The 10,130-nt window shown below is 42.5% G+C and overlaps 1 protein-coding gene across 1 annotated transcript; it reads right to left on the minus strand.

Annotated features, from left to right (window-relative positions):
• Positions 1 to 505: 505 nt before the first annotated feature.
• SMG8 (SMG8 nonsense mediated mRNA decay factor) lies at positions 506 to 5,566 on the minus strand. Its single transcript, XM_055577479.1, has 4 exons — positions 3,773 to 5,566; positions 3,042 to 3,187; positions 1,550 to 2,422; positions 506 to 932 (listed from the first exon to the last, which is right to left on the minus strand). The coding sequence occupies exons 1-4, from the start codon at positions 5,541 to 5,543 to the stop codon at positions 735 to 737; spliced, it is 2,988 nt and encodes a 995-aa protein (XP_055433454.1). The 5' UTR covers positions 5,544 to 5,566; the 3' UTR covers positions 506 to 734.
• Between the last annotated feature and the right edge of the window lie 4,564 nt (positions 5,567 to 10,130).

A 10,130-nucleotide genomic window follows, 5' to 3' on the forward strand; every position in this document is an offset into this window, starting at 1 on the left:
CTGAGCCCACAAGCCACAACTACTAAAGCCCACAGGCCTAGAGCCTGTGCTCCACAAGAAGAGAAGCCACTGCAAGGAAGAGTCGCCCCACCTCGCCACACAAGAGAAAGCTCTCGCAAAAGCACTAAAAAAGCCCAGCACAGCCAAAAATAAATAAATAAAACAATAAATAAAATTTTTTAAAAATATGGTATCTCTTCAGTCCAAGAATGAAACGGTGAGAACAAAGCAATGTAACTCAGGTACCAAAACTATGAGCCAAACAATATAGAGCATTTTTTGCAATTAAGTACTCATACAATTACCAGATAACCTACTGGATCATCTTGTTCTCAATATAATTTCAGGAGCAGTGTTTTAAGGAAAATTCCAGCTAAAACATCATTTCAGTAAAAAAAAAAAAACCTCTGGCTCAACATGATAATGCGATATTCAGTTATAACAGAAATACTTTTTATTATGGACAGTAAAACAGAAATGAGAAAATAGAGGTATCAACCATGTATTTATGTCCTTTTCTAGAATAAAGGTTTATTAAGTTATACCCCCATTTACAATAAATATCAACAATATCACGAAACAGTGGAACAATTACTGTCCAAATACTGAACTTCTGTAACCAAAACATATTTTGGGCTCAAGAAAACACAGTATTACACACCAAAAAAGATCCGGTAGTACACACCAAAAGCAAAACCCAGCTCAAGTTCAGGACTGTACTGGCTGGAAAACACTCATTGTGTTACTGCTTTAAGAACCCCACGGAGCACCTTGTAACTCATCAATTGCACGTTTTCCTTCGGAGGGAAACAAGGTCCTCTCTCAGTCACGTAGGCGTAAGGAAACCTCAAAACCCAGAGGCCATCAGGTGGGAGAGTGATTTCTTGCTTTTCTGGGTAGAATACTGGACATGGTGGTGGGCCTGGCTGAACCTGAAAAACACAGGTTATATGATTATTTTAACATTTCTTCAATAAGAAACATCTGAAAGGGACTTCTCTGGTGGCCCAGTGGTTAAGAGTCTGCCTTGCAAAGCAGGGGATGAGGGTTGTACCCCTCATTGGGGAACTAAGATCTCACATGCAATGGGGCAATTAAACCCTTGCACTGCAACTAGAGCTACTGTGAGTTGCAACCAAGACCCCATGCAGCTAAATAAACAAAATAAAAAAAGAAAAAATCTTACCTTAAAAAAAAAAAAAAGACACCTGAAAGGTCAAGTGCCTAAACCAAGGATAGGTTCAAAGAGCACATAAGCAGGTACACTCCTGACTTCAATCATATCTGATATTAAATAATCTCAAGTATTATCCTGCTTTTCTACAGATTTTTAATTTCAAGTTCTGCCTCTAAATGATGTGAATTGATGGTGTGAACTGATTAACACACCTACAATTTATTTTTTAAGAAACAGAAATTAGTTATTAATGTAAGAGGTATTTAAAATTAAGACCTGTTTAATTAGTTTGATACCCTGTCCTTTTTTTCAAACAATCGAAACAAACAACAAACATGATTGTCTAACAACACAAAAAGTTATACTTCTTACCTGAGGCGTTAAAATTATCTGCAAAGGAGCATCAGGAACCACAACAAAAAGCCTCATAAGTTGAGCATAATGTGGTTTCAGCCCTCTACCCTGAGAGGATGACAGAATATACAAGGGCATATCACTATTCAGGGCTTTTAAAGCTGATTCCTTGGGGCCACTTCCCATTACTTTCATTACTTTGTCAGGTCCTGAGCACATAAATCTTCGACCTCGAGAGTCTTCGTATTCAAAGCCCACAAATGCTCGCGCTATGTCATCTCGCCGTCTTCCTCTGCCCATGACAACTGCACTCCTCTTACCAGGAACAGCCTTATTTGGAGCAGGCCAAGAATTCGTGTCTAAGTCTCCTTCATCTTCAGCTCTAGTCCTGATGACAATGTCCCAAGGCATAAGATAGTTTGTTCCTGGAATGAAGCCCTGTTGGTCCAAACCAGTATGAAAGTTGTAAGACTTAGCAGGGCCTAGTTTAACCAAAGACCAGCTGGAGAATTTGGGTAGGAGACCTTTGGGGCAATTTGAATGAAGCATGCCTGGGAGATATTCAACTGTGGATGCCTGCCGATCAACCAAGTTTGGTCTCTTCTCAGTTTTTACTTCACCTTGGCCATGAACTTCTGGATTATCTCCTCCTGCTTGTGGATCAGCTGGATAGGTACCTAAACTATCAGTAGATTGGCCTAAACTCAAAGCTAAACTCAGGCTTGTGCTCTCTCCTTGGGTTTGAGGTTCTTTCTCTTTAAGTTTATCAGCATCTGCATCTGGGGGAGCAGGAGATGATTCATTTTTGGCAGGAGCAGGATCTGGAGTACTTGGTTCAAATACTGGGAAATTGATGTGATCCAATTTTCCACAACATTTTTCTTCCAGAAGCTATGGAGGAAGGAAACAAACAAACAAATCTTGTGAACCTTTCATGGAAAGCAAACATTCTTGGACTTCCCTGGTGGCACAGTGGTTAAGAACCTGCCTGCCAATGCAGGGGATATGAGTTCAATCCCTGGTTTGGGAAGATTCCACACGCCGTGGAGCATCTAAGCCCGTGTGTCACAACTACTGAGCCCGTGTGGCACAACTACTGAGTCCGTGTGGCACAACTACTGAGCCCGTGTGCTGCAGTTACTGAAGCCTGTGTGCCTAGAGCCTGTGCACCGCAGCAAGAGAAGCCAGCACAGTGCGAAGCCCGAGCACCACAACGAAGCGTAGCAGCCACTTGCTGCAACTGGAGAAGGCAATGCAAAGCAACGAAGACCCAGGGCAGCCAAAAATAAATAAAAGAAAACAACACGTTCTTCACACTAAAAAGCAAGAATCAACAGTTAACGGGTAAGCAAATAGGTACATATATAACCTTCTCGTCACATATCACACTGCAAGTGACACTGACTTATTAATAGACATTTTGCTTCTGAAAAGATACATTTTTACTCAGATGGTAGTTAGCAAAAGACAGAGACAGAGAGAAGAGGAATAAAAAAAATGCAGAATCTACCTGATAAAAGTCATAGTTAGCTGCCTTGATATCAAAGGGATCGTCTCGGGGTGCCTGTTTCCTTCCACAGTTACAGGCACCAGTGGATCGAGCTCGGCTATTGTGATACAGCACAGGAGGATTTCTATCAGCCTCTGGTTTTTCTCCTGCAAAATATAAGCCACTATTCATTTCACATACAATGCAGACCCACATTTATTCTGCATTCAATTGTACCTAACCCTCAAATTTCTCCAAAGACTTCTTTGGAAATGAGGAGGGGAAAAAAAAAAACCTCAACACACAAACACAAACCCACAAACACTTGATTAAACACACCTAACAGAAGCAGCAAGTGGAAATATATAGAAATAAAACATACTTTAAATATAAACTTCTAGAATTTCTAAGTAAAATTTATCATCATCATAGTGACCATACATCTCATTCTGTTTATTTTAAACAAAAGTTCCAAGGTAAAAACATTAATATGAAATTCCTGAAACTCTGTATTATTTAACAGTTCTCATTTACTAATACCCTAGGGTTTGTTCTTTAAATACAAGAATGTAATTAGTAGTCATAGCTGATTTTTCTTTTTCCAGCAGGTGAGGAAACTTAAATCTGATGTACCTAAATTTCTGTAGGGCTTTTTTTAAAATGCCAATACATAGGGAACAAACTGTCTGAAAACAAGAATACAAACACAGCCCCAAATTTTGATTGCGAAATGCTAAGAAAACTTTAGCTACCTGATTTAGGTAAGGAGTGAAATTTATGTACACAGTGTTGATCAGTTAAACTCCTCTCCTCACAGAGCTGATGGCCATTGCTCCAAAACTTGTAGCAGTCTTCGTGTAACTGCATGGCATACTTGTGAAAGGCTGGACCCCTAGCATGTTGGCTGTACACTCGAAGAGCCTGGGCAAGCTGATTCTTGTGGACAGTCATTGTGTAATTATGAGGCAAATTTGACTGGTAGGCACTATGGGCCATCGGTAAAGCTTTTTGGCAACGGTTCTCTGAGAATTTTGTGTCAATATCCAAAAATCCTTCCAAGACTTTAATACTGCTTAAAATCTTAGATGTTAACTCCCCAGTGGGAGATGCTGGGTCCTCCTCTTTCCCATCAATAGCTACTTCATACAGTTTTGAAGCTGCTGAGATCCATTTCTGATAAGTAGGAAGTTCAAAATGGGAAGGCTGTGGGTTCCTGCCCACACTGTCATCAAAACCTTTCTTGCTTAGTACTAGCTCTACATGCTGCCATAGGAACTCTCGAAGCGTGAAATCCACTAGCTGCCCCGAAGAACTGGAACTGCTGGTGTCAGTGTGGAAAGAAAGCTGTTGTCTGCTGTGCTGCCTCATCACCTGGTATCGCCTGGATCCAGAAAGTGGTGCAGGGACCAACAAAGATTCAGGGTCTTTCACAGTACAATGACTCTTAAGTTGGTCCAGCAACATGCCTACTGGATCCTCCTCCTGGCTTCCGGGAACTATGTACACAAAAGCTTGATTGGCAGGTACAGTAAAGAGGCAGTTGATACTCTGATTAGTCAAGACACGACTCTTCCGGAAGATTCTATAGATCTGGTCCTCCAGGGCATGCTGCAGTCTCCTTTTGGGAGAATGCTTCTTGGGCTTATCTGGATGAGCTGGGTCTTGGTTCCGAGGGGGTTCTACCTTGAGTGCTCCATTGAGTTGAAAAAGGAAAAGGAGTCTAGGTGGGCAAGGTCGGCAGTTCAGTTTCCAGTCTTTACCAACTGGACAATCCTTAATAGCTGTTTTGAGAAGGGGCAGTACTTTCTGTCTCAGTCCATCCAGGGCTCTGAATACTCGATCATAAGTGATGTCAAAGGAACAAGTGGGATGGACCAGAAGCAGGATGTGACAGACGGAGAAAAGGTAAAGGAGACTGAGGCACTGCACCTTCTCTTGATGCTTCCAGAACTCGTGCGCTTCTGCATGAGGTAAAGAAAGGCCACCTCCAGCTTCCCCGCTCTGAAGGGCCCGACAAGCCCGCAGAAGCTGGGAATTGTCACAGATGGAAGTAAGAAGAAGGTACAGAACTTTGCTTTCCTGGTTGTAATAGGCTTGCAGAAGGCTGTAATCCTGGGAACCTGGCTCAGTTCGGTTGCCTTCCGCGGCAGTTACACCTCCCCGAACTGGATCCCCGGCTCCGGCCCCGGCCCCAGCCCCAGGGTCCCCGGCTCCGCCGGCCTCCCCGACGGCCCCAGCCTCGGTCCTGATTCCAGCCCCCGAATCTCCAGGATCTTGGTGGCGAAAGAGGGGAAAGACCTGTCGGTCGCACACCGTGTTCACAAGTGAAAACTTCTCGGAATTCAGGCGCAGAGCCGTTTTGCCGAAGATTCCCACCACGCAGATCTCATCCTCCCGCCAAGGAGGCTCCGGTCCGCCAGCCGCGCTCCCACCACCCTCTGTCGGGGACCCCTCGGGACTCTCAGAGCTTGTCCAGGCTGAAGCGCCCATTAGAAGCTCTCTTAAGCTGACGGGACCCGCCATGGTGCTGAGACAACTCGCGAGTTCTTCCGGTCCGTCCAGTAAACGCAACCTGCTCTCGTCCAATGTTGAAATCGCTCCTCCGCGTCGTCAGTCCCTGCTTTCCTCTCACTTTAGGTTCCGCCTCTTGCTTCTCCTGTCCTAGTTTTTCACCAAGGTTTTATCAGTCCTACATCACTGCTGATTTAAGATTTTCCTTAGTCGGAGGAGACCCTAGGAATTGAAATATCAGAAAAACACTTGGAAGCAATTAGAAAACACTTGGAAGCAATTAGGGTTTTTTGTTTGTTCTGCTTGATAGACAAAATGTTTAATGAGTTAAATGTTAGAAGTTGTAAAACACCTTAGTGAAGAGGAGAGTTGTGATTGTGACAATTCCAAAATGACAATAATTACATGCAAGATAAAGGCAGAAGCAGTGGTTTTGAAAGGGAGTTACATTCATACTATGCTAGATTTAATTCATGTCAAATATTTATAGAGCATCTGCTGCTTCTAAGTCGCTTCGTCGTGTCCGACTCTGTGCGACCCCATAGACGGCAGCCCACCAGGCTCCCCCATCCCTGGGATTCTCCAGGCATGAACACTGGAGTGGGCTGCCATTTCCTTCTCCAATACAGGAAAGTGAAAAGTGAGAGTGAAGTCGCTCAGTCCTGTCTGACTCTTCGCGACCCCACGGACTGCAGCCCACCAGGCTCCTCCGTCCATGGGATTTTCCAGGCAGGAGTACTGGAGTGAGGTGCCATTGCCTTCTCCGATAGAGCATCTACAACAGTTTAATTGTTCTTACCATATTTAATCTCTTAATCGTTTTCTACATCATATTTTCTTTCTGACATACCACTACTCACCTCCAACTTTTTTTTTCACTACCACTAGTGGTTTTATTTTTATTGAAGTATTGTTGATTTCCAGTGTTGCATTAGTTACAGGTTTACAGCAAAATGATTCTGTTTACATATTTTTTCTGATTCTTTTTCATTATAGCTTCCCTGGTGGCTCAGGTGGTAAAGCGTCTGCCTATAATGCGGGAGACCCGAGTTTGATCCGTCGAAGATCCTCTGGAGAAGGAAATGGCAACCCACTCCGGTACTCTTGCCTGGAAAATCCCATGGACCGAGGAGCCTGGTGAGCTACAGTCCATGGGGTCGCAAAGAGTCGGAAAGGACTGAGCGACTTCACTTTCACATATTTTTTCTGATTCTTTTCCATTATAGATTATTATAAGATATTGAATATAGTTCTCTGTGCTGTACAGTAAATCCTTGCTTATCTACTTTACATATAGTAGTGTGTATCTGTTAATCTCATATTCCTAATTTATTCCCTCCTGCCCCCCACTTCCCCTTTGGTAACCATAGTTTGTTCTCTCTGTCTGTGAGGAGTCTGTTTCTGTTTTGTAAATAAGGTCATTTGTATTCTTTTTTAGATTCAACATATAAGTGTTAATGTTTGTCTTTTTCTGTCTGGCTTACTTCACTCAGTATGATACTCTCTAGGTCTATCCATGTTACTGCAAATGGCAATATTCCATTCTTTTTTACAGCCAAGTAATAGTCCATTTTATGCATGTGTGTGTATATATATATATATACACACACACCTGGTCTTTTTTATCCATTTATCTGTTGATGGAGTCTTAGGTTGCTTGCATGTCTTGATAATTGCAAATAGTGCAATTGGGGGTGCATGTATCTTTTTAAATTAGTTTTGAATTTAGAGTTTCCATCTTTTCTGGATATGTGCCTAGAATTGGGATTGCTGGGAGTTTTTTTAATCCCCACCCACCCTTCCTTCTTCCCCGTTGGAAATATTTTTAGTTTTTTAAGAAACCTCTATACTGATTTTCCATAGTTGCTGCTGCTGCTACTGCTGCTGCTGCTAAGTCGCTTCAATCGTGTCTGACTCTGTGCGACCCCAGAGATGGCAGCCCACCAGGCTCCCCTGTCCCTGGGATTCTCCAGGCAAGAACACTGGAGTGGGTTGCCATTTCCTTCTCCAATGCATGAAGGTGAAAAGTGAAAGTGAAGTCGCTCAGTCGTGTCCAACTCCTAGCAAGCCCATGGACTGCAGCCTACCAGGCTCCTCTGACCGTGGGATTTTCCAGGCAAGAGTACTGGAGTGGGGTGCCATTGCCTTCTCCGGATTTTCCACAGTAGCTGCACCAATTTACATGTCCACCAGTAGTGTAGGAGTATTCCCTACACACTCTGTAGCTTTAATTTTTTATTTTTTTGACCAGGGATCGAACCTGCATCCTCTGCAGTGGAAGCTGAGTTTTAACCATTTGACTGCCAGGGAAGTCTCTATTATTTGTACGCTTTTTGATGATGGCCATTCTGACTAGTGTGAGGTGATACCTCATTGTAGTTTTGATTTGCATTTCTTTAATAATTAGCAATGTTGAGCATTTTGAAAGCAGTTAAATTTGTAGTTCACAGAATACAAAAATTCCACAGTGTCAAATGACTTTATAAAAAGTACACAAATAAAAATATTTTTCTTTAAGCTCTAGAACCTTGTGCAAGGAGTAATGCCAGTGGAGACAGTGTATGCATGCTCGACTGGGTCTGACTTTGCAATCCATGGATTATAGCCTACCAGGCTCTTCTGTCCATGGAATTTTCCAGGCAAGAATACTGAAGTGAGTTGCCATTTCCTACTCTAGGAGATCTTCCTGACCCAGGATCGAACCACTGCTCCACCTGGGAAGCCCAGCAAAGTGTAGACTAAAGAAAGTACTTATTAGAAATACAGACTCTTAGGTTCCACCCCAGACCTACTAATCAGAGCATGCATTTCAGCTAAATCTAAGAATTTGCACACAGTATAGTTTGAGAAGCACCATCTTAAAAACATCTTTCAAAGCAAGGTGAACAGATTTCTTTTTTGACTCATATCAGTGGAAAAGAAAGCCAGTGATTTTGAAAGATTTGTGAGGTAGAACAACAACAAAAAAATCTTAGGCTCAGAGGATTATACACCAAAATGTTTAAAACTTGTTGGGATTTATTGACTTTTTTTTCTTTACTCTTTTCCCCTATTTTTGAAAAAAAAAATGGATTAAAAAATTTTGTTTTAAATTTTAAAGCAGTTTAGGGTTAAAGCAGAGACATTACTTTGCCCACAAAGGTCTGTCTAGTCAAGGCTATGGTTTTTCCAGTAGTCATGTATGGATGTGAGAGTTGGACTATGAAGAAAGCTGAGCCCTGAAGAATTGATGGTTTTGAACTGTGGTGTTGGAGAAGACTCTTGAGAGTCCCTTGGACTGCAACGAGATCCAACCAGTCCATTCTGAAGGAGATCAGCCCTGGGATTTCTTTGGAAGGAATGATGCTAAAGCTGAAACTCCAGTACTTTGGCCACCTCATGCGAAGAGTTGACTCATTGGAAAAGACTCTGATGCTGGGAAGGATTGGGGGCAGGAGGAAAAGGGGATGACAGAGGATGAGATGGCTGGATGGCATCACTGACTTGATGGATGTGAGTTTGAGTGAACTCCAGGAGATGGTGATGCACAGGGAGGCCTGGCGTGCTGCGATTCATGGGGTCGCAGAGTCGGACACGACTGAGTGACTGAACTGACTGATCCACATAAATTATGTTGTGATCCTCATCATGTACATTATTTGCTGTGTTTAGTATGTGGCTTTCCTGCTATAATGACTTACAAATCCAGAAAACAATAGTATATATTAACCACATCATTTGTATATTTTCCCAAGTAAAGAAACTGTTAAAAAACTAAGTTGAAAAGACTCCCTAGAAGAAGAGTTACAACTCTCATACTTTGCTGAAGGGACCATTGATTTGTACAACCACTTGGAATACTAGTTTGACAGTATCTAGAAAACAGGCATGCTTTACCACCTAACAGTTCCACTCCTAGACATACACATTAAAGTAACTCTTGCACAAATGTACATGTTCAAGAATGTTCAATGTGGCATGCATGGTCCAGTGGTTTAAGACTCTGCATTTCCACTGCAGAGGGCACAGGTTCCACCCCTGGTCAAGGAAGTAAGATCCCACTTGCCCTGTGGCGCAGCCAAATTTAAAGAAAAAAAAAAAAAAATCATAGCATTTAGGGATGCATATTTAGGCCCAGCATATTTAGAGGGTAAAAGCAAAGGAAAACAAACAGATGAGTAGTTACTTTTTTTTTTAAGAGAACCCATTTTTGGCTTAAGCCTTTGATTTTTATTGTTGTTGTTTTAATTAAAAAACAATTTTTGGCTGCACTAGGTCTTCATTGCTGTGCGCAGGCTTCTCTTACTGTGGAGCACACGCTCTAGATGTGCGGGCTTCAGTAGTTGCAGTGAATGGGTTGAGTAGCTGTGGCACCCGGGCTAAGTTGCTCTGCAGCACGTGGGATCTGCCCAGACTAGGGATGGAACCTGTGTAGCTTGTATTGGGAAGAGGATTCTCATCCACTGTACCACCAGGGAATTCTAGTAGTAACTTCCTGAGGAAAGGTATTCACATTAGGGATGGAAACAGGCGGAACTTCTAGACACCTAAATGTCCCTTTCTTGGTGGTCACATGAGTGTTTGATATTGTGTCTATTTATGTTTTATGTACTTTCCTGT

The sequence above is a fragment of the Bubalus kerabau genome, chromosome 4 (assembly GCF_029407905.1).
Source record: "Bubalus kerabau isolate K-KA32 ecotype Philippines breed swamp buffalo chromosome 4, PCC_UOA_SB_1v2, whole genome shotgun sequence".
Lineage (NCBI taxonomy): Eukaryota > Metazoa > Chordata > Mammalia > Artiodactyla > Bovidae > Bubalus > Bubalus kerabau.